Here is a 24178-nt window from a genome sequence, read left to right as displayed (position 1 = left end):
ACATTAATTTCCTAACCCTTTCATACTTTCGGTTCCCTCATTTTGTAAAAGTTATGATGCAGAACATGTGTGAAATCCAGCCTATTTTTATACATTTTGATACTAAACGTTTCAATTTAGCTTTTAAATTGAAAGTCACTTTTAAAATTTTCTATCAATAAAAAATTTAAATTTGAATGTGGAAGTTGAACTTTCTGCTTTACTACTACTTTAGAGTAATTTTATTTTGAAAGGTGACACCGGATCCTTCCAAGCTATCTAATCTCAGTAACAGTTTTACAGGAAAATTAGTTTGCCTTCAAAATATTAGTGAAACAATTGTAAATTGTGTAAAATAAAATATAAGAATGTGGCTATAATTGACTCTTAAAGGGTTATTACTGTTTAACTCCCACCCATTACCCATTGTCTTTATATTGGCACATTACAAATATGGACGGATTATAAAACAGACAGCCTCTCCACAAGGTGTTTACTGTCCAATTATGTCACTATCTGTCATTCTGTTTCCTCCTAATCATTGTGTGTCTCTTTATTAACATTAAATTACAAACCATAGTGTAAGTCTCTTTGTTGTATAGTCATTTTGGGTCTCTGGGCTGTTGTGTCTATCTGGTTGCAGTCTACCTCCCCGTAGTTATTTTGCATGTATTTTTGCTAATGTCAGTATCTTTTTCTTTTGTTTTGCATCTATATTTTTTCTAATTTTTTTATCTCTGCTGTTGTTATGAATCACTTTTTGTGTCCCTCTGTTGCTTTGCAGTGCTTTTGCATCTCTTGTGTGTGGGTCACTTAATCATTTTCTATCTCTTTCTAGTTGTTTAAAAAAATCTATTTTTACTTGTTTTGTGTATTTGTGTTTGTGCATCTCTGTCAATCTGCAGCTTTTTGTAGATGTTTCTGTCCAATTGTTTATGTTTTCGCACTCTTTGCGTTGGGATTTTATTTCGAAAGTCTAACCGGAAGGCTCGTTGTTTCCCGTAGCTAGCTTAACATAAGTTGTGATGTTAGCCTGTTTTCTTGGACACTCCTAGCTCTTATCCCACTGGCCTGCAAATTGCTTCAAGCCCCTTTAGGAAACCATGGCCGAGCAGGCCCCGGGATCCCCTCTGTCGTCCCAACATGACGGTAAATTTCATGTGTTTGTGGAGTTTTGTGGGGGGGCTGTTGAGGGCTGGGGGCACCGAAGCCAGCGGCCTCTGCATCCTTGACAACATTAGCTAGTTAGCATCATCAGGGCGACGTGTCACTGTCACTGGCTCATATTGATAATTTAACACTGCGCAGCGGGGGCATGGACGAATATGCAATTAAACGAAGTAACCTAGTTACTAAAACTGTGAACTCCTGAACCAGAGCTGTGTGTTATTGCATACTATCATAACCAGGCTAACGTTGATTTCGCTTCAGCACTCGTACTATAAACTAGCTGGTTAGCTCGTAGCTACAGCTCGTCTGACTAATTTGATCTAAAGGTCGGCTCTGGCCTCTCTTAGACTGCCTCAGCCTGGTCAGTCTTTAACACGCATGATATTGCTCTTATCAAGTCCATCTCTGTGTGCCCTCTCTAGTCTGCACACTCACTGTCATGTGGGTTGGACCATAATACAGGAGGTTGATCCTGCAGGAGGTCTCTACCTCTGGTACCCAAACAGGGGTCCGAGGACCATCCTGGGGTCATAGAGAGACTCTGTGCTGCAGCTCCAACCAAGTGCAAAAACAATCTTGTAGCATCTGATTTTAGAGAGCAGTTACACCCTCCAGATAAACATGTTTTATAGATATTTTATAGACAGGTTGATTGATCTGTCTGTGGCTGTTGGAAAGTGGAGTGATATGAAATAAATTTTCCTTTTAGGTGAAATGGTGTTGAAATTCTCTTGGTTGATTGTGCCTTTGTGCATGTAGTGATTTATGTGATCTTTGTGGGTTTCTAAACTTAGTGTTTCTTACCAAGGTGTGGTGAAAGTGTGACAGATTAACACAAGTTTGGGCAGATGTTATTTTAAAACGAGGAGACTGAAAATAACTCCTGTTTTGAGCTACTGTTGTATGTATATGCCAGAAGAGATTAACATACTTAAACACATTAGAAATCCATGGTAATACGTGTTGAGTCTGTGCGGTGAAGGAATTTCTGCTTTACAGTCTGTGGAGTTATCACATGACCATGATGCTGCTCACTCTAGTAATAGTTTCCTTTCTGTATTTCAGAATATCTTCCTCTCTCCTCTGTTCACTGGTTTTAAAGAAGGAAATAAATAGGATGTAAGCTGTGATTTAGAAGTCTTGTCATTTAGTGGCTTTAGTTCACTTTTGAATTATTGATAAATGTGTTTATAGCTCATTTGAATAATTGATTATTAGCTTTTTTTCTTTCTTGTATTTTTCCATTACTGGACAATTGTTAATGTTTATTATTTCATCTAATGCTCTACGTCTACCTGCTTGATGAGTTTGTGTAAAATAAAACAAAGGAATATAAAGTAGTAATAAATATTAAAGTATAAAGCCTCCACATCACCACAAAGAAATGGAGGGATGTATCTGCCAAGGCAAATGTTTACAACAGTCAGTAGTTGTGAATATGTTAATCTATTATATTCATATGCCAAGGAGAAGTAGGGTTTCACTGTTCATTGAACATGTGATCACACATAGAGCTCAGGTGTTGTGGGATTATTAACATCATGTTTGCAACACTAAATAATGTTTTGTTTCCAGACTTTTTTGTAGTATTTGCATTTTTCTTCTAAATATCTGAATAGCTAAAGTAGGTATTGATTGGTTTAGCACAAGCTAAAACATTTTGCAACCGATGTGTTATGGTTAATATAATATGAATTTACAAACTGTTTCAATCTAATTGTAAGGTTTTTATCTGTATTTAATCAATAGTTGATGAATTAGCAGTTTTATGTGTTATTATTTATTTCCTAAATAATTCAGAGGTGCTCCAGCAACGTGTGGCAGCTCTGGAGCAGGAGAGGGCCGAGTTCATCAAACTCAAGCAGCAACTGGAGGCAGAGTTCAACCAGAAACGAGCCAAGTTCAAAGAGCTTTACCTATCGAAAGAAGGTACAAATGGACACGATACACTGGCTTTTTTGTGATGTGACAGCATGGCAACCCCGGTTCCTCTTCTTTCTCTTTCTGCACACATCTTCATAGTTATTGATTTCATTTTTTCTCAATCTTGTCACTCTACAGAGGAACTGAAGAGACAGAGTGCAGTGCTGGAGGGTGCCCAGGCTGAGCTGAACTCTGTTCAGACCCAGTTGGCTCAGGCTCGGGCTGAGATAGAAACTATCAAAGCGGTGGCTACTGTGTCAGAAAACACCAAACAGGAAGCCATTGATCAGGTTCGCAGCCAGTGGCAGGAGGAGGTGGCTTCACTGCAGGCCATCATGAAAGGTAAAGTGACCTGAAAGCTCTATGCCTAATGTTACACCAAATATTTTACAAAATCTGACAGATTAAAAATATATATAACTTATGCTTGTGCATTTATTGTACTGATACTGTATCCACAATATGAGTAATACTCAGTTTGGGTCTAATAATATTATCATCAAAGACAACCAGTTGAGGCTAATTAAATCTTATACTCAGCAATGAGATGTAAAGGAGAACTGCTGGAAACGCTGTGTTAGCTAGTGTGAAAATAAGGGCTTGTATTTGTCTATTTCACATGTTCTTATCTTAGCGCTGCTTAGTAATAGAAGACAGGAGTAATTATATTTAGATGACTGAAGAAAGCAGATACAAAGAAGGTAAAAGGGGAGAGAGACTCTTGCATATTTAATTTGACTTGACATGCAGAAAACAGAGAAGTGTCTAGTGTAGAAAGGAAGCAGTAGTGAGGCACACAGACGTGTTACTGCAGATATTTTGACCTGCCATACTGGGAAAAGCACAGTTGTTCCCCTTGGTTCCCCCGAGTCAATTTAATTCCCATCCACCTGTTTTTATGGTTTTCATTGAAAAAGTTATATTGATTAAAGGAAAATGTGACAAGTGTTAATTTCTTTACATCAGTACACAATTAAATTATGCAAAAACTGTATCAAAAATAATGTAACTGATTTGTTAGGTGCATATTAGTGTTGTCTGTGTAAATGCTTGCTCTCTGCAATCCCTCAGATACGGTGTGTGAGTACGAGGTACAGTTCCACCAGCGTTTGGAACAGGAGCGAGCCCAGTGGAACCAGTACCGGGAGGCAATGGAAAGGGAAGTGGGAGATTTGAGACGGCGCCTTACTGAGGGCCAGGAGGAGGAAAACTTAGAGGATGAAATGAAAAAAGTAGGTCTCTTATTTATTTATTTATTATTTTTTAAATCTTGTATGCCATCTGCTGTGTTGGTATCTAGATACAAAAAGGAAACAGTTCTTCACTACTATTCTCTGGCAGTTTAATCGTCAGTGTTTTGGCTGAGCCGTTTGTTGTGAAGCTAATATTTTGTGCTGTTGTAGAATCTCAAGATTTTATTGTGTCCAATAGAAACAAATGCCAGAGAGCATCTCACTGTGTGCCAGATACTTGAGCCAGTTGGACTGCTTTCTAGGTGTTGAGCAATATTGAAATTTTCAAACTGGTGCCAAAAGCAGTACAGCATCTTTATCGTCTATAATACAATGTACTTATGCTATGTGCTACTATAGCATAAGACAAAATTTTATTTGATGAAGATGGTCTACAAGTTGTTAGAGGAACGGATTGTTTTGTTTTTGAAACAAAAAACTTACAAATCTATCTTACAAACAATCATCAATCATCAAATCTCACAGATCGCAACTGTATAGCAAAAGAAGACGTGTCTTTGCGCTTGGTGTGTGAATGATGAAGCAGACAGCGTAGTGAGAGAAAGACAGACACGACGACTCTCCTTTTCAGAGCAAGAACTGCCTGAATTTAAAAACTGAAAGTGACTAATTTAGACTTATCTGTGTGCAGATTTCTCTGGTGGTAGAGAAATCTGCACACTCTACTGGAAATCTACTAGGAAAAATCAAATGTCTCTAATCCTTTATCCCAATTATTGTAACCAAGTTTCTTGTTTAGGTAAGACATCGGCTTATTGGATGTTTTCACACTAACATGACATATATATTTTAGCCATATAATGCTTTGGCAAACAGTTTTAATGAGGAAGTGTAAAATGCTTTAAAGGCCCAGGAGGATGCAGAGAAGCTCCGTTCAGTGGTGATGCCTATGGAGCAGGAGATTGCAGCCCTGAAAGCCAAGCTAACCACAGCTGAAGAGCGGGTGAAAGAGCTGGAGGCTTCTAAGGTCAGTCGGTACTAAATCAATCATTCAGTGTGGGGGAAAATGAATGATGATGATAATATGATACTTAACACCTACCTAGAGGTATGGCAGCTGCTTTTTCAAATTAAATTAGAATTTTTATACTACATTATATTACAAGTAGAAACCCTTCTTCTGTAAAACCAAGAAGCACTGCTTCATTTGATCTGAAAGCAGGTATGGCTAAAAAAGACTTTAGATGCTATTAAAAAGGTTGTCAATTTAATTAACTAGGATTAATTAATTAACATGTATTATTTATTCATACATGCTTTAGTTAGTAATGTTCTAAAATATTTAATATTGATGCAACAGTGGATTGTGCAAACAATTTTTTACCGCACCTAAAATGAAACTCCTCAGCTAATGGTGTGAAAAGTAGATGTTAAATGGTGGCTGTTGCTTTTAAACAGTGCTTGTGGTTTTGGCTTGATGTATCAGTTACAACGTACAACATAAATGTTGATATTTTGAAGTGAGTGTACAGTGAGCATGCAGATGGACAGAAGAGGCAATTAGAATACGTTATGATTGTTTTACAAACTTAAAAATTTCTACCAACATTCACTACCACTATTTCTCTCCCCAAGAGTGGTCAACCAACAAAGTTTAATTGAGATCATGCATTGTAATAGTCTTACTCAACACTGGTGTAGTGGCAGAGTTGTAAAGAGGAAGACACTACTCTCCAAAAAGAACAGTGCTGCCCATCTACACTTTGCTCAACGCGATGTGGATAAACCAAAAGGCTACTGGAAGAATGTTCTGTGGCCGGAAAAGACCAAAGCTAAGAACATTTGGGCTTGAATGAGAAGCATTATGTTTGGCGGAGACCAAATCCTGCCTTCTTGGAGAAACCCGAACCAGACAGTTTAGGAAAGGAAGCCAACCAAAATCCCCAAGTTGAATTTGTTCTTTAAGGAGGAATGGACTAAAATCCCTCCAATGAATTTTCCTCACACAGATATTTAACAGTTTTCCACAATAGATAAATTAACTTCTGTGATTTTTGTCTAATTTGTTTAACACGGTTTCCTTTATCTAATTTTAGGACTAGGGTTCACAAATTTGCCGTTGTATATTTTGCGCATTATCATTTAGTGCAGTGTCATTCTGAAATGTTTACTTTCCAGTCTAATGTTTTTTCAAAGCTACTGTATGTGTAATGTCAAAATTGTGAGTAAAAGTTCAATCTGCAGGAAATCATCAACTGACTTAGCAGTTCCTCCTCAGCTCTACACAGCATCTTTCAGTTCTTTGTTTTAATTTAATCTCTCTGCTCTCGTCAACCTTGTTTCCGGCCACGTGGCTGTTTTATTTCCCTGAGGAGTTGGAGGACACTAAAGTAGAGCTAAACGGAGAGTGAATATGGGGTAGATTGTCACAGCTGGTAGGAAATGTAGCCCAGATTTTTATGCCAATGTGTAAGGTCCTAAGATGTGCCACTTAGTGTGAAATCAGACAGACCTAGATCTAGGTTTTTCACCTTTAGATACAATTAAGGTTTTAAAGCATATATATAGTTTTACAAATCTTTTATAACAGTGATGAGGAAAATGGCAAGACATCAGAAGCTGCCCAAATAGTTTTTGCTTACACAGTCAGATATGCTAACGTGGGCCCATGTCTGACTGAATGTGTAAATAGGCAACTGTTTGCTAACAGTTTCCCCACAAAATCTTCACCACAAAAACAAGAAAAGCAATAATTTTGCAGTGTTGTGTTTACGACATGTCCCACTGCCCACACTCGGCCATAAAAATGAATGAAAACTGCTTCATGTTGTCTCCCTGTGCTCACCACAGAGGAGCAGCCTTTTGTCATGGAATTATTCTATTGTAGATTCAAAACTTGAAAGAAAATTAATATGTGTGTTTGTTTGTTTTTTTTAGGTCAAAGAGCTCAATCATGTTCTTGAGGCTGAGAAGTCATGTCGTACAGACCTGGAGATGTATGTGGCCGTGTTAAACACTCAGAAGTCTGTCTTGCAGGAAGATGCAGAGAAACTACGGAAAGAGCTTCACGATGGTACTTTGTAATATGTTTTTATGAAGGCCCTTTGATAAATCAAACAAATGATGACAAGTTGTATACAGTTAAAATTTTTAGAATTACAAAAAGTCTTGGCTTACATTTGTTATTCGTCAGTCTCTTGGGACAGAAAGAGATTCCTTTTAACCATTTCTGCAGTCTACACCAGCTCTACATGCAAAGGCACTTGCATATATGTCTTTTCTTATATGCTTTAATTTTAGATTTCTAGTAAATTTCACGTGTAAGTATGCCATTTCCTGTTTTGTCTTAAGCTAAATATTTACCAGGAACTTCCTAAATCAAGAAGATAATGACGCTAATCTAAATCTTAAAAAGTTATTTTCAGATAGGATGTAATACATGTGTATGATGGTTGGTTTGCTTATGAACTCTAAGCATAATACTGAGCTTTCTCCAAGTATAGCACAGCCTCAACCTTTGCTCTCCTTACCTTTTCTGTCTGTTCTGTGTCTCAGTCTGTCACAAGCTGGAGTTAGAGCGACAGCAGCACAACCAGCTAAAACACACGTGGCAGCGAGCCAACGACCAGTTCTTGGAGTCTCAACGCCTTCTCATGAGGGATATGCAGAGGATAGAGAGTGTGCTGTCGTCTGAACAGCTCCGCCAAGTGGAGGAGATGAAGAAGAAAGACCAGGTGCACATACACACAGCATTTTTATCTCAGTGTCCTAAAGTTCCAGTTTGTCATTCTTTGTTTGATAAAGTATCTGCTCTGGATGCTTATTCGTATCAGGTTAATGTTACTTTATATCCCTAATCTTACAATATTCCATTTATATGTATCTATATAATGTATGTCAGCTGCTGTGTTCATTTACATTAGATTTTACAGGTTTTAATACATTGAAAGAACAATTATATGATACATTTAAACATATTATTATATCATATATATATTTTTTTTCCTCCATCCAAGGAGGAGGATGAAAAAGAGAGACTGAGCCAAGTGAAGGAGTTGCTCGACGAGGATGGGGGCGACAACACTGAACCTTTGGAGGACTTCCTCGGCCCGAGCATTGAAGAGGTATGACATATAATCTGAGTACTCCCCCAGAGAAAACAGAGCAGGCTCTTTGTGCTTTGCATTATATTATTCCCTTTGGGTAATATGACCTTCAAACAGGGAATATGACACCATGCCACTCTTTGTACTTACAGTGAGAATCTGAGGAGCAGTGATGGTTTAAAAGGGTGTTTTTTGTGATATTTAGCTTTAAATTATTTTACATTTGGTATTTACTCTGTTTTGTTGATAACCAAAATTTTACTCTTAAGCCAAAGAAAATGTCCAGTTACAGTTAAATTTGTTGAATTTCACTGCCGTGTAAAATGTGTGTTTGCTTATTATTGTATTATTGTAGGAGGTATGCCATTATTGTTGAGTTGTTTAAGAAGGAAAGCCACTGACAGACAACAACATCTGCATTTTTTTCCCTTCAGCGTTACATATCATTTATCTTAGTATTGTTGAGACTATAGTATGTCTTTCCTGGTATTGTGTCTTTCCTGGTTTTGTTGGTGCATTGCTGTGTTTCATGGTGCATTACTACCACCTGTGGATCAATGGCATTGTGTGAAACCGCTCACCAGCGCGTTAGCTGGATGCATGTGCATCCTCATTTGTATGCAAGAAATTACAACCTGTATTACAAATTGTATTTATACAATGTATAAATACAATTTAGCTGGTTTTAGTTCTTTAGTTCTCGAGGGGTGTTGTGTTTAAAGCAGGTAATGATGTTCTAGATGTTCTTGTCTGATAAGACAATTGTTGTGTATTATGTATCCTCCACCAGCAATGTCAGAAATTTGTCTTTAAATGTTCTGTTTTGTTTTTTTTAATTCCCTCATGTTGGGTTTTTCTGCTTCGGGTTCTGCTCGAGTCAAAATTATCCCAATTAGCTTCTGTATTGCTTTAGTCGTACTTCATCAGAGCACGTTTGCATAGAGTTGAGCATTGCTCTTTGTGTTTATTATTTACAACTTTCAGAGAAATGTATTCCCTCTTTCTCTTTCAGCCTCATGCCAACCACAGTGCCCATGGCTCTATGCACTCTTTAGACACTGAGGGAGTGGCAGGGGGCCTTATGGACCCCTACAAGGAGAACCTGCGGAGAGTTCAGTCCACAGACAGCCTTGGTTCCTCATTGTCTGCCCAGCAAGGCCTTGGAGGCCAAAACCACAAAGCCAAGTCAGCCAGTCACTTGGATGAGACAGACTTTGGACCCTTGGTTGGGGCCGACTGTGGAGTGACAGACAGTAGTTTTGGTGAAACGTCATCCATAAGCTCCATCAAGCTGACAGCAAGCCACTTTCTGCTGACTAAGGACCAGGAGAAGGCGATCAAAGCCATGACACCTGAGCAGGAGGAAACGGCGTCACTGCTGTCCAGCATCTCCCACGCCCCCGACACCGCCTACTTACCACCTGCTGGCTACAGACTGGTCAGCGACAGCGAGTGGAACCTGCTGCAGCAAGAGGTATATCACCGATGATTTTTTTAAAACAACAAATCACAGTGTAGCACATGATTAATCATAAAATTCCTGATTTTCTAAGTACATGGTTTCATGTTTGTTAGATTATTGTAATATTTTTATAGTGCATCAAGCAAGTACTTTCTTTGAGATGAAGCCAACGATCAAGAAAAATGTTATCGTTATTTTTTAGCATGTGCTCTCAGCAGTTCTTCCCATCTTGTGTCTGACCTGTATCTATATGGGCCTGGTCTGGGTGCAGTGGTAGTGAATTAATCACATTGAGCCATATTTGCATATTATTTTCATATTTTATTGAACAAAAGGACCACATCAATCTTCAGCCCTTAATGCTTTAGCTATTGAATGCCTACGTCTCTGGTTTGAATAGTGTTGTAAACCAAAGTAGTTCTCTTGGGTGATAGTCATTATGTCATTGAATAGTCCTTATCAAGTGTCACATGGTGTTCTTGTTGCTCTGTCACCAGGTGAAAAATGCTGGCAGGAAACTTGGCCGACGTTGTGATATGTGCTCCAATTATGAAAAGCAGCTGCAGGCCATCCAAGGACAGGAGGCTGAGACACGAGATCAGGTTTGTGTCGTTACTGTCAATCCGTTACCTTTTTATTAACATTGAACTATGGATGTTTGAACTGGGGGAAGAAGTGTGTAGCCGCAAGCTACTGTACACCTGCCAACTGTTCTTAGTGAACATGACGGACTGTAATTTAAGTAAGCAACTTTTGTTTCATTGATCGATGGTTTTACAAAAAGCATTATTATATGGATTTTCTCATATATTCTCTTCCAGGTGAAGAAACTCCAGTTGATGCTACGGCAGGCCAATGACCAGCTGGAGAGAACAATGACTGAGAAGCAGAACTTAGAAGATTCAGTCAAATTAGGCAATGAGGAAACTGCTGCTAAGGTTTGTACACAGCGGATCTGGATCAAAAAGTCACAGTGAAAACCAAATCACTAGGCAAACCTCACTCCTTTTCTTCTGAGATTCAAGAAAAAAAAAAAAAATTGTTACGCCTGCGTGCTTTTGTCTAGTGCAGTGACTCAAAGGAAGTAAGAAAGCCATTCAGTACTAAATTATATGTTTAAAAGCAGTAAAGGTGTTGACTTCCCGTTTTGATGTTGTAAACATCATCAACAAAACATAAAGTACAGATTTCCACCAGTGCGTTGGTTTGGTATTCTGGAAAGTTGCTGAAGTGGGACTAGAGGTGTGTAGGAGGAGCAGTGAAATGTAATTTGGTGGTGACCAGATTTAGTGCTTCGTGTGTTCCACCCAGCCACCACTTGAACCAGCTCAACAGTGCAGTTTTTTCACTGCAGTTTTTGTAAATAATGAGAATTGCTACTTATAATCTTCCAATACTGATACAGTTTGTATCAGCAGTTCAGAACACAAATATACTCAGTTTGCTTTCATTTGGGAGAAAGGAAAAACAGAACATTTCTCCCATTTAGGAAGATAAAGTCCGAGAATTGAGTGACTATGACTGAAAATACTCACCATTGCTGTTTATTTTTCTATCAATCAACTTCCTGTTTCAGCTAAAAACCTTTAGCAGTGGTTCCAGAACAGCAGAGTAAAAATGTGATCCATCTATTTCTGTGAGCTGTAGCATTATGTAAGTGTTAGCACGTCATATACAGTGGTTGCTGGGTGTATTAAATCCTCAGCAACTAGATCCAGTGACCAAAACTTCAGCAACATTTAGTGACTCCATTTCAACACTTCTGTTAAAAATATGTCAAAAATTTAAGTTCGGTGTCTTTTCTACTGCACTTCACTCAGGGTGGTCCATTCCCATCACTGCTCTCCTCCTTCAACAGTAGGTTACCAGGGAGACAGCCACATGAGTCATCCTCTTTCCAGCAAGTCGGACAGAACTAGTGCCTGAGGCATCACATTTTATTCGGCGGACCTGTGGGTGCCATTATGAACAGGATGTAGTGGAGGAGAAGCATAACTGTTTATCTGCCTGTGTTGCTTAAATGTGACAATGTGTCGACAGACATTTATTACATGATCATTATAAAGATTTTTTAGGGATACACAGTTACTGTGCTGCATCTAATGAATACGATCCGTTTACTATAACAATGTGTTAGTTGATGTGATGTTTGACCTTCACTATGAAGAAAGATAAAAGAAGTTTGGCACAATAAGAGTGTTTTCACAATTATGTGGAATGTTTCTCTGCTGTTTTTAACTCTCAGTTAAAGACATATGTATGAACGGACTAGTGTGAAATCCACCCATGGTTTGCAAGTGCAGTGTGGAAACGTCCAAAGAGGATGAATTTTAAAGGGAAGTAGAAGACACATTTTTCCGGGATCGTTCTCGTGAGAGATAACTAGATGTAAATACAGCTCATTTTACCTGACGTTTTAGTCCTTTGAGCTCTAATGTGAATATTCCCTCACAAACTGGGAACCACCCACTCATCATGTGTGATATGGATTTGGTTCCAATCTCACACTATTTCCATGTTCACCCTGGATAAAACAGAGGATGCAAAACAAATGTCCAAAGTGCGCTTCTGTAGTTGAATGAAATGTTCATTCTGCATAATCAAATTAGGAAAATTGGGCTCAATTTCTGCGTAGGAAGGTGTTTTCTAGCCTCTGCCTCTCAATCCTACAGAGCCACAGCTTGTGGATAATGCAGCTCTCACACTGGCAGAAATAAGGACTATGAGTCATTCTTTATTATGTTTTATTATCTGATAACAATCTGCAGAGATCCTGCAGAGTAGCTGCAGCACAGTATGTTGGTTCTTTGGTGTCTTACATCTTCGGCATTACATCACATCACATGTCTTACATCTTCGGCATTACATCATTCATCACAAACGATGATCACTGCAAATTAATGTTATACAGATAAAACACTGCGCACGTTATTCAGCAATAAACGTTAGTGCAGTTGTATGACTCATTGTGTGAGTGTGGCAGTGTACACACATGCAAAAATCTTTATGTAAATTGTATTCTGACCTATATTTTTGTAACTGAGTAGGAATGAGGAAGCTTTTTCATGTCTTATATATTATAATGACTTAGTTTTTGGTTTTTTTGGTGTGTGTGTGTGTCTGTGTGTTGTAGGTATCTGCCCTCATGCAGAGAGTACAGGAGTCAGAAACACTGCTCAGCACACTACAACAGGCCTTCAGTGACGCTAAGAGGAACACACAGGAACAGATGGTGAGCAGCATATTCTTCTGTTAGCCCTCTCATGCCTCTGCATGACAGCTGTGTTTCCACGTCTCAATTCTTCCTGTGTCACAGAGTCTGCTAATGCTGGCAAGCTTTCAGCCGTTCAAATAAGCATAACATTTTTGCCATTTAGACAGCAGGATGTCAGTGTTGTCCAACGTGCAGCCAAACTGAACTGTAGCTCATAGAGACTTGATTTACTTTTCTCTGCCTCTTTGGCAGTAACGTCATTGTTTCAACTCAACCACAAATATTTGTTCACACAAAGGAGCTCTTTTCTCCAGACGTTTTGGCTTGCACTGGTAAGTGAAGTAAATGTTAAATGTAAGTACGTAAATGTGAAAATGGCCCGTTTAGAGAACCTAATGTGATTTTCTGATGTTACTGTTTATATATACAATATATATTTAGTTAAAAATAATCCAAAACATAGAAAATCAGATCAGATGCAAATTGTTTTAAGTCTTTAAACCTAAAATGTGCAATATAATTTATTTGAAGTCAAATGACACTGTTAAGTAACACAAATTTTCTTTTCAATGGCAAAGAGTGAGCTATTGGCTACATGTTTACTTGTAAGAATATATCTAAAGGTGTTCCTCCACCACAACAGGCATGAAACCTATGTGCATTATTGCAAGCACCAGTGCTTTTGCAAAGATGTTCATACTCATTGTTTAGTAATGTTTGTGCAGTTATTTGTTCGAAGGAAAAACAGAAAGAAACCTGTGAGGGAGACATATTCTCCCTAAAATAATGTGCAGCTGTGAGCTGTCATAGTGCATGCACCACATCATTTCAAACAGATAAGTCAGCCAGAGGAATGAGACACTCGTTTAGCTGCACAGGCTTTGATCTGAAGGAGTGTTAGTCTGTCATGAATTCAGTCATAATACTACACCTTGGAAAATATGAGCTCTACGGGAGAAATAGATGAAGTGTGGCTCCAAAAGCAAACATTGGCCAGTGAGTCACTTTTCTCCATATTTTGAAGTGGTGCTGGTTCCATATGACAGGAGGCAAAAAGGGAAACAAACTGACACATGATGAGATGGAGTGATATATTTTGTTTGTTCCAGGCAGTGCTGGTGAAGTCGAGGGAGCAGGTGGCAGATGAACTAAGTCGACTACAGAGGGACAACGAAAGCCTGCAGGGAAAACACAGGCTGCACATAGAACTACAGCAGCAGGAAGACTTCCAGATGCCCAATACTGTACAAGTATGTGAAACAGGACTAGATATTTAGCCTCAGCACTTTCCAGCAACCTACCAAAAGGTGCCAGTATAATACTCATGTACAAAAACAGGCATCACAGGTCGGCTCAGGTTCATAACCTTATACAGGAAATATAGGCAAATGTACATGATATGATAACTAGACCAGCACGAATTGGAATTTTTTTAATCTCAACCGATAGCTGGGCTTTGGTAATGGCCAATGACTAATACTTACTTGATATCATTGATGAGTTAATAAACTATATGCCTCACCATGTGGTAGATAATAATAAATTAATTAATAATAATAAATTATTGTGCACATGCAGCAACTTGGAGCAGCATCCAGATCATTCAACTGGCAATCAGACGTCCTATTAAACATTAAGGACATTTGGATGTGCTTAATTAAGTTTGAACTTGTTGGCTTGTTGGTATAGAACATGTGAAACACCTCTTCATAGCTGAGTTTGTCTGTCTCTATGTTGTTGTAAGTCAAGTCCACTGGCACATTGCACTTACTGATGACCTAATGATAGCACGCTTCACAAACATAGAATTAAAGTGAATACATCAGTCCCATGGATCAGCCCCAGCGATATCAGGGCTGAGATCCAATGCTAAAATTGGATCAGTGCATCCATAATGATAACAATATTTTTATTGGCTGCAACCCTAGCAGCAATATGTTTTAAAAAAGAACAGGGGCATGCTTGCCACTGTGTTGCATTATGTCTTTTTAAACAACAACTGTAAACATTTGCGGGGATACAAATATACAAATTGTTCTACGTTTGTAAGCAAAATGTTTTCCAATCTTTCCTATTGTAGGATTTTCTGAAATATGACAGTTTGGGGCCTCCCGCTTTTTGTAATGCATCAAATGTTACTGCAGGTTTTCACAACTGCTGTTCCTCGAACACAAACATCTCCTCCCACACTGTTAGTCATGGCAAGAGTCTGATATACTCAGAAATAAAAAGAGTGTATGCCCATATTGTAGTGGAGGTGATACAGTAACACGTTCGACTTGTTGATGATTAAACAGTCTTCACGTTTATCCATCACGTTATATCTGTATCTACTGGAACAAGAAACCAAAAATCCACATACTGATTCCTTTTTATATTAAACAATGTGTTTAAAATTTCACAGGCCAACTACGTTTAGTTTAGTAGAACTGCTGAAGTTTTATGAGTCTCAGGTGAACTTTGTTTCGTGTTTTGGCATGAAACGAGGACTGTATACTGTATCCCGGCCCTAATTTCTTGCAACATACTTGCAGTCCAAGTGACATTTGAAACTTGAGTTTGAATTTAGATAAGGTCTAGATTGAGTTGTAGTGGATATTTTTATATACATTCATGTGTGAATTTCTTATTTTAATTTTTTAGATAACTACTAGATAGTTGAAAATAGAGATTCACAAAATGAAGTCTGAGGAATTTATTTCCTTGTAAATACCTTAGTAATAGGAAACATCTGTAGCACCGTCCAGTCAAAAGCTTTTAAGTATAAACAGGAAGTCACTGCAGCATCACCAGCTGTGATGTAACTTAGAAATAGTTAAAGAGGCCAGTGGATATATTATACCTACGTGCTAATACTGAATATTAGTATTCAGAATTTCGATTATTTGCATTTGGAATTTAACCAACCTCATTATGTCATATATTTCAAACTTGATAAGTCTAATGTTTTTGTTTTTTTATTCTTTTTCTAAATCAGCTACCCAGTGATTTTATTTTTTCTACTATGTTTCCAGCATGAAAGTCACAGCCCTGTCTGCAAACACTGGGCTGTGACTGGATCTGGATCTTTCTGTATTGCATAATATAATGATGATTGCCCACATTTATGTCTGCAATGTAATTTAATTATTCTTTAGGAGCTACAGGGCCTGGTGTTGCGGTTGCGTGATGACATGGTGGCGTTACGCACGTCTGCTGATCACATGGAAGAGAAGCTGAAAGCTGAGATTCTGTTTCTGAAGGAGCAGATCCAGGCGGAGCAGTGTCTGAAGGAAAACCTGGAGGACACCCTGCAGCTGGAGATCGAGGGCTATAAAGAGGAGATAGGTGAGACAAAGATGGTTAACGCAAACTGTCCGGTTACTGCAGATCAAGTTAATTTGAGTAACATTTCAACAAATAAACTTTTCAAAACTTATGTGGGGATGAAGCCAGCATACATATTTTTTGTTTTCTGGATATTTTTTACATTCTCTTCTGTTTCTCCTTTCATTTCTCCTCTATTGATCACTTTCATTCAGACATCTTGGAAGGTATGACACTTTGAACAAGCTCACTTAAACTGCTTGATGTTTGTGTGTTAATGGCCTAGTTATTAGACTAATAACTGTAGTACGTCTGCAGCATAGTGCTTTCCCTCACGTGTTTGAGCTGTTTTGGAATAACTAAAATGTGCATTAATAGTTAATTCATCCTATTATATGTTGTCCTGCCCTATAGATTAGTCACAACATGTTTTGATGATCTTTATATTAGTAACTGTTGGGCACTCAGGGATATCACCTGATCAATCGGTCCATTTCCAAATCCATATATCAAATCTGACCCAGAATCTCTTATAGAAGGGTTAGGTTGTTTCTTTGGTGGAGAATTAACAGACAGTCTAGGTAAAATGAAAACACACAGCTTAGGGAGTTTAGGTCTGTCCTTCTCTTTTTGCAATTCAGTGCAGGGTTGTGCAGAGTGAAACTATTCGTTTCTACAAGACATAGAAACTGATGAGCCAGAGAACACTGTGTAACACCGGCAGTAGGATGTGGCCTGCCTGTCTGAAGTTTTTTTTTAAAATGCAGGTGAAAAGTTATCCCCCTCTTATGTTTAGTCATGTGCTATGTTCAGTCAGTCTTGGTAAAACTGTAGAGTTAGCGCTTTTGTTTACGTCATCATTTCATGTTCTTTATAGATGTTTGTGTTGTCAGAGGGAACTGAAAGAGATATTGTGAATGGAAGATTCAGAAAGGGATTTGTTGTCTATGGAGATTACTGGGTCTGGGTATTTTATCAGACAGAACCTGTCACTAGGGGCAGCTTAGTAAATAACACGTGTGATTTGTTGTGTTTTGCAATGAAAATCTAAACTTACAAATGTCTTTTACTGAAAGGACACTCACTCGCTTGGAGCTTTAAGTTCCTGGTCACTTTACCCAGTGTGAGAGGTTTGGAGTCCGAATTGTCTCTGTTTTTGGTTAATGGTTCTGTCTTGTTTGACATTTACATGATATTTAAACCATGGCTGCAACAAACATTTGAGTGACATTTGAATTGACTGTTAGCCTATGCAACTTGTAAGTATCAACGTTGGCAGTTTATTTCTTGTAGTCACTTAATGAATCAAGAAAATTTTGTTTAATTTTAAACTAATTGGACAAAATAACCAATTTTCAGAAGTAAAATTAAACATTAGCATTCACGTCTGACAGATGTACTGCAGAAACCTGGATGACCAATCTCTTAAAGTGACCAATGAGCCAAGCTAATAAAGTCTTTCATTGTTTGCTAGTGATGTTTGTCTTTTGTTCAACACTGGTTTTCAACTCAGTCTATTAGCTTTTAGACTTTTTCCTTTAGAGCACTTACTCCCTAAGTACATCACAACTAAGCAAAGCAGCTTTTCCTTCACTGAAGGTGCAGCTTTGTTGCATTATTCATGCATTGCCAGGTAACTCTCACGGGACCACATAATTCCCCAACAGTATGTGGGCTTTGAGATTCAGATGAGCATTATTTGATTTCTAACAATCTCTCTCCCCCACAGCATCTTTCTCCAGTTTGAAGACGGAGCTGGAGCGAATAAAAGCTGAGAAGGAACAGGTACTTTGACATCTGTGATGTCAAGTTATATTGCTTATGTAACCAATGTATGAGTGTCTTGAACGTTCACTCACAACAAATAATGTTGATGGTCTTGTTACATTTGTGCTTGTCAGAATGCGAGATATATTACACATTAAATAGAAATTGAATATCTAGCTTTTTTAACATGAAATTATCATGTTTAATGTGAAACATGCTCACGCAGAAGAATCCACAAAGAACAATCACCTGATTATACTCAGTCTTACCGAACTTCTCAGCATTGTTCTGGTTTTATCATCTGCAAATGTGTTTTTGTTCTGTCTCACTGCATTACCCACTGAGGGGTTGTGAAGTTGGAAATTGTGCACATAAGACTCAAAGAAATCTGTCCCAACAATACCCTCTTCACTGCCTTCAGTTATGAACTCCTGCTTATACTGTAATATTTGTAGTACTTTTGTATATTGATTGATCGTTTTGTTTGTGTAGTTAGAGAACAATCTAACAGAGAAGACTGAGACACTGGCGAAAATTCAGGGTCTAAGAAACAGCCTGGAGCAGCAGCTCAAAGAGCTCACCACTGCAAAGGTCAGCATTTACCTGTAGACACTCAACACCAAACGCTAATCTCATCTCTAACATGGCCAGCAATCCTGTAATAGATCCTTTATTAACCCTAGTGCTAACATTGTTTAGCTCTTAGGACATCACTCTTCTAAGGACACGACTCCATCAAGCATGACAATAACAATTTTAGAAAATCCAGACCGACTTGTGAACTGCTGTGAAGACATTAAACCATTCGCTCAGCCAGTAATGGGTGGAATATATCATTGTAAATATTCAATAAAAATGTTCGGCGCCATTTTGCCTTTTTCATGAACTTTATCTCGGTACTGCAGAGTGCACTGGAGAGTCAGGTCCTGGATGAGAGAGACAAAGCTCAGCGGCTGCAAACAGAGCTGGACGTCAGTGAACAGGTTCAGAAGGACTTTGTCAAACTTTCTCAGACTCTTCAGGTAAAGAACAGTTGTTAGTTTATGCACAATATTATAAAAACTGATTAAAGGAGAAACTGAACAATTAAACCAAACTGTAAAAGGAGGAGAACAGATCTAGGGTTTTGAAAATTTCAAATGAATCAATCATTGTTTGTCAATGTCCACAGGTACAGTTGGAGCGAATACGACAGGCAGACTCCTTGGATCGAATCAGAGCGATCCTCAACGACACCAACTTGACTGACATCAATCAGCTCCCAGAGACATGATACCACTGAAGGAATCCCGTCTTCAGTTTCATTCCCCTTTTTTCTCTCTGGCCCAGTAACATTATTGATCTGAACCTTCCTCCTCCCCATAATCACAGTGGAAGAGTTTGGAGAAACATGGACAGACATGGCATGAGGAGCTCATGGCCTTTTGTATACATTAAAAGTCTTGGAATACACCTCAGATAGAGTAATGAAGAAGAACACTACAAAAAAAATGTAAATAACTAAATGTACTATGAAAAGGAGTAGAAGTCCATCTTCCCGTGGGTCTGTCTCTGTCTTGTTTCTACGTTAGATAGGACTGTCTTTATTAGCTCAACCAAAAAAAGGTTTGTCATCCTTTAAAGCACTTTTCATCTCCAACTTATCTCTCCAGGTAAATAGAAAGCAATTGGATTCATAACTCTTCTCCTTCTCTTCTCAGAGCGGTTGATAATCCCTTCCTTGTTCCACTCGCTTGTTCTTTCCGTTTGTTTTTTCTGTGACATTTTCCACCTTGTTCTGGTAATTTTCCCCTGTTCAACTGATGATAAAGACACAATGAAGGATGGAAAATACTTGCACATAACTTTAGTGGGATAAAAAAAAAACGAGCATAACACAATGCAAGCCATACCCTCCATTTCTTAAACATCCTCCGGTGTATCTTGCTTTTGTCTGACAGCAGCCTTTTGTTAAGCTGCAGAAATACATTGAAGAAACAGTCGTGTTCAAAGTTGTGAGTTTTATTTCCCAACTTTACGCTTGTTTTTTTTATTGTCATGAAAACACTACTTAAATTGGAATTGGTATGTGTGAAGAACGAAGGATAAAATGTCAATGTTAAAATTGAAATGGAACCAACAGATTTAACACATGCTGTTTCTTTTTAATGATTACCATTTTGAAATCTTAAATTACTGTGGACGGCTTTTAAACTACAGTGGAAGAGCACACTATCATAACAAGGAACCAGGAGATCAGAAGTTCAAATGCAGAGTCGGTAGTAGACAAATCCCTTAGTTAGGGACACTTTGGGTGATGGGAGGTTTGGAGAAAGAAGTCCTGCTACAGCGCAAATGGGGACTAGTGGATTCTTGCAAAAACTGTTTGACCGGGAAATTCAGTGGTTACGACTACAGAAGAACTGACATTTCTTATGTATAGCCTGTGTACGAGTAATGAAACGGTTCAATCTTCGCTACAAAAAGATTCAGATTTGTGAAGCTCCTGGTGTCAGGGTTGGTGCTAACTTTAAGGATGTCTTCGAAGTGTTGGATATGTGGATGAGGGTTAGAAGAGTCTCTGTTGCACAAGAATTCACTGATGGCTACACAACCAATGCTCAGCATTCTCCATCAGATACTATACTAATATTGTAGCGTTGCTGTTTTAAATGCTTTCCCCTGGAAAACGTTCATAGTGTCGCACTCATATGTTCACATAAAAGAGGTACTAGTAGTGTATCTGATGAAAATAAAATAGAAAGAAGTTGAAGCATATTTCTTCACCTCTGTACAGAGTACAATGTGTGGTGGAAGTGGTTTTTCAAAACTGGCTGCATCAACCTTCCAAACATCCTTCTTTTTTTTTGTGTGTGTGTACGAAAGACTTGGGCCACTTTGTAAGTGAACAGCTGAGTGCAAGCTTGTGAATGTCTTCCAAGAAAGACTAAAAATGTGAAACATTATCCACCATATTTAAACATAACTCAACTCCCAACTCTTTTCACTTTGCTGTTTGATTTTGTAGCGTAACTCAACCCTCATATACACATTGCTTTAAACAGGTTTGTGCAACATATCATGCAACCTTGTCTAAATGCAAGTGTCCATACAGTTTGGCCACAGTAGAAGGAGTGGTGAAAAGCCCAGTGTCCCACTGGCAGCCATTCTTCATACAGAGATCATCTCTCTTTAACGACATTTGTGGTATTGTGTGATCACTTCCTTACTCTCCCTGTGATGGGCAACTTTTTTACTGTGCTTTTTATTGTGCATATAGAGGAGACATTTGATTTTGAGAACCCCAGCTAATAGTTTCAGTGCTTTCAAACTTCTTCGTCCGTGAATCATTGGCAGTCATGGTCTGCTTTGAATAAAGATTGTGACTCAGTCTTCTTCGCTCTCTTGAAAAGGCTGCAAATATGGTTTTATGGAAAATATGAGGCTGAATGAATTTTCTCCTGTTTGTGCAAGAGAAAAACTTCAAATGGAGGAAGTGATTCTCTTTGCATTGCAGTTTGAACAGTTCACAGCATAAACACATGTACACAGCAGCACTGTGTGGTTCAAGATCAGTGTTTTGTTTTTTTGTTTTTTTTAACTTGCATGTTTTACATTTTCCTTATGTTGCATATGTCTATACTGTAGATATCTTGAGTTGATATTTATGATAGATTCATGCAGTGTGTTAATGCAGTGAGGTCGTGTGGATGTGTGGGTAAGCCAGCCTGAGTTGCACTGACAGAAAAACGTATGTCTTTGGCTTGTATGATTGCACGCTGATGGGCTGTGTTCAGTCACATTTTGAAGACATAGAAATTTTACAGCGTGAATTTTTGGACATTATTTTCTCTGAAGGCCTTATTGCATTGACTTGGTGTATTTTAATTTTGTGACATTTATTGTCCCGCTAACATAAAGGCTTGTCTATTACAGTAACAACTTTTCCTTGTGGCCCATATGGCATTAATATGAGAGCGCCTTTGTGAATATTCTTACTAGTAATCACAGACATTCACTAATTTATTGTGGTTTATGTTTAATTTCTGATCTAAGATTGCAGGATTATATGCAAAACTGTACATTGAAACCATAAAATTATTGGGGCACAATTTTAAAATGACACGAGTGGAAATAAAGGTGTGACACAAGCATTGTGGTCTAAAAGCTCACACTGTGTACTTCTCCCTAGTGCGTTTTCTTTTTTTTTTTTTTTTTAGTTTAAATACAAATTTATGATAAATTAAGTTCACTTCAAGCCTAAATCTGTTTGTGCAGTGTAAATATTATAATGTTTTAGTTCTAAAGAATATGACTTGTGTGAACACTACTGGAAAAAAATGGTTTCACTGCAATTTTTAGTGTGATTACACATGTAAACTGAAAATTCTCACTCTCAAATTATATGTAAAGCTGTAATATACCAGTTCTTGCATCCTAAGCATTGACAATAAATTATTTATAAAAATGTCTTGTTTCCAATCAATCACAGTGGTAATGATTCAGCTGACGAACGACAACAGCACCATCAAAGGTGGATTCAAGATTACGTTTGTCTTGACTGAGTGCACAGTTTGAGCTTTCATAGACGGCTTGTATCTTTTATTTTAGCTACTCACTTGTGAGTTGATTTGGATGAAAGGGTCTGCCAAATGACTAAATGTGACTAAAATTACAAAACGTGTAGCTGTGATCCCACTTGTTACTTGAAAAAATGTGAAATGTTGACAGGAGTTGTAGCTTTACTTGGACATGAAAGAGAGGCACGAGCAGCAGGATGAATGATGAATACAAAGAAATCTAAACTCTTTACTTTCCACACACGTAGCTGAAGTAATACATGGTGATCTTGCTTTATCTCTTTGCTTTGTGTTGTAGCACCACATGATCAGAGGAGGATTTGTAAAGTGAAACATACGGTTCAAAAAAATATGGGAACCTTTTCGTAATTTCATGGTTTTCTGCATTATTTTGTCATAAAACGATATCTGATCTTCAGCTAAGTCAAGAATATTAACAAATGTAATGTACTGAAAATAGTAACACAAAAAAACCCCCAAATTGTTCATGTCTTTATTGAAAACAATCATAAAAACCTTATAGTGATAGTGGAAAAAGTATGTGAACCCTTTGAATACTGACCTTAACTACACCTACTTGAAATCAGGTGTTAGTATAAGTTAAGAAAATTTGTTTGTATGTGTAGACTAGAGCTACTTTGAAGAAGAATGTGCTGAATGTGAGCCATGCCTCACCAAAAGGAGCTTTCAGAGGAACTACAAATGGAGACACCATGCGACTGAAGCTACTCTACCAAGAAGTGGGCGGCCAGTCGAAATGACTCACAAAGCACAACAAACAGTCAATGAGGTAAAGAAACAACACCAAGTGACAGCCGAAGATTTGAAGGCATCATTGGAACTGGCTGACATCTGTGTTCATGAGTCTACAGCAGGGTATCTTCATGCAAACATCCCAATCCTAGAATGGGTTAGTCAGTTATTAATTCCAAGGGTTCACATACTTTTTCCACTATCACTATGAGGTCTTTATGGTTGTTCTCAATATTTTTGTGTGGTTTTATTTTAGGCACTTTATATTTGTTAATACTCTTGACTTTTGGAAGATTTGCTACAATTAATAAAATACTTAAATATTTAATTCACACATTGGTTGTGTTGTTGTGTGAGTCCAGTAGTGATCACTCTTAGAAGTTAAGAGAGTTGGTGCAAACACTTCAGTGACTGTTCACTACTTTTTATGACAGTCCTGCGTTCAAACTCCTAGAGCCATTATAATAAAGAATTATAATATTTATTACAATATGTATAAGGTTGATGAACTTCTCACTAGTAAGTTTCGCTTATTAAACTATTTATTCGGGGCCCAGGACACAGACTGCACATGAAACATCTTAGAATCAGCTAAACCAATCCTTCCTGACAGGCCTATCACACCAAAATGCAATGAAGGCAAGGTCATAGTTAGTTGTTTCTCTGAAAAACAAATAGCAGTAAGAGAGACGTCAACAAGAAGCATATCTCAAACACTGAGACGCTACAATCTTCACAACCGCACT

General features: G+C 38.1%; 1 protein-coding gene across 2 annotated transcripts; it reads left to right on the top strand.

Moving 5' to 3' along the window:
• Positions 1-989: 989 nt before the first annotated feature.
• Positions 990-22271, top strand: rabep1 (rabaptin, RAB GTPase binding effector protein 1). Of its 2 annotated transcripts, XM_026371776.1 has the most exons (19): positions 990-1128; positions 2950-3078; positions 3211-3414; positions 4144-4304; positions 5173-5292; positions 7203-7338; positions 7821-7999; positions 8282-8389; positions 9384-9845; positions 10331-10435; positions 10655-10771; positions 12967-13065; positions 14157-14297; positions 16185-16374; positions 16569-16580; positions 18083-18138; positions 18613-18711; positions 19026-19142; positions 19292-22271. In XM_026371776.1, exons 1-19 carry the CDS (start codon positions 1083-1085, stop codon positions 19391-19393), a joined length of 2583 nt encoding a protein of 860 aa, XP_026227561.1. In that variant the 5' UTR covers positions 990-1082; the 3' UTR covers positions 19394-22271. The 2 variants fall into 2 exon arrangements, with proteins under 2 accessions (XP_026227561.1, XP_026227562.1); XM_026371777.1 differs by lacking the exon at positions 16569-16580.
• Positions 22272-24178: the final 1907 nt, after the last annotated feature.

This window comes from Anabas testudineus, chromosome 14 (genome assembly GCF_900324465.2).
Source record: "Anabas testudineus chromosome 14, fAnaTes1.2, whole genome shotgun sequence".
NCBI classification, from domain to species: Eukaryota; Metazoa; Chordata; class Actinopteri; order Anabantiformes; family Anabantidae; genus Anabas; species Anabas testudineus.
Note: the sequence above shows the minus strand (reverse complement) of the source record. Positions and strands in the feature narration are given on the sequence as shown.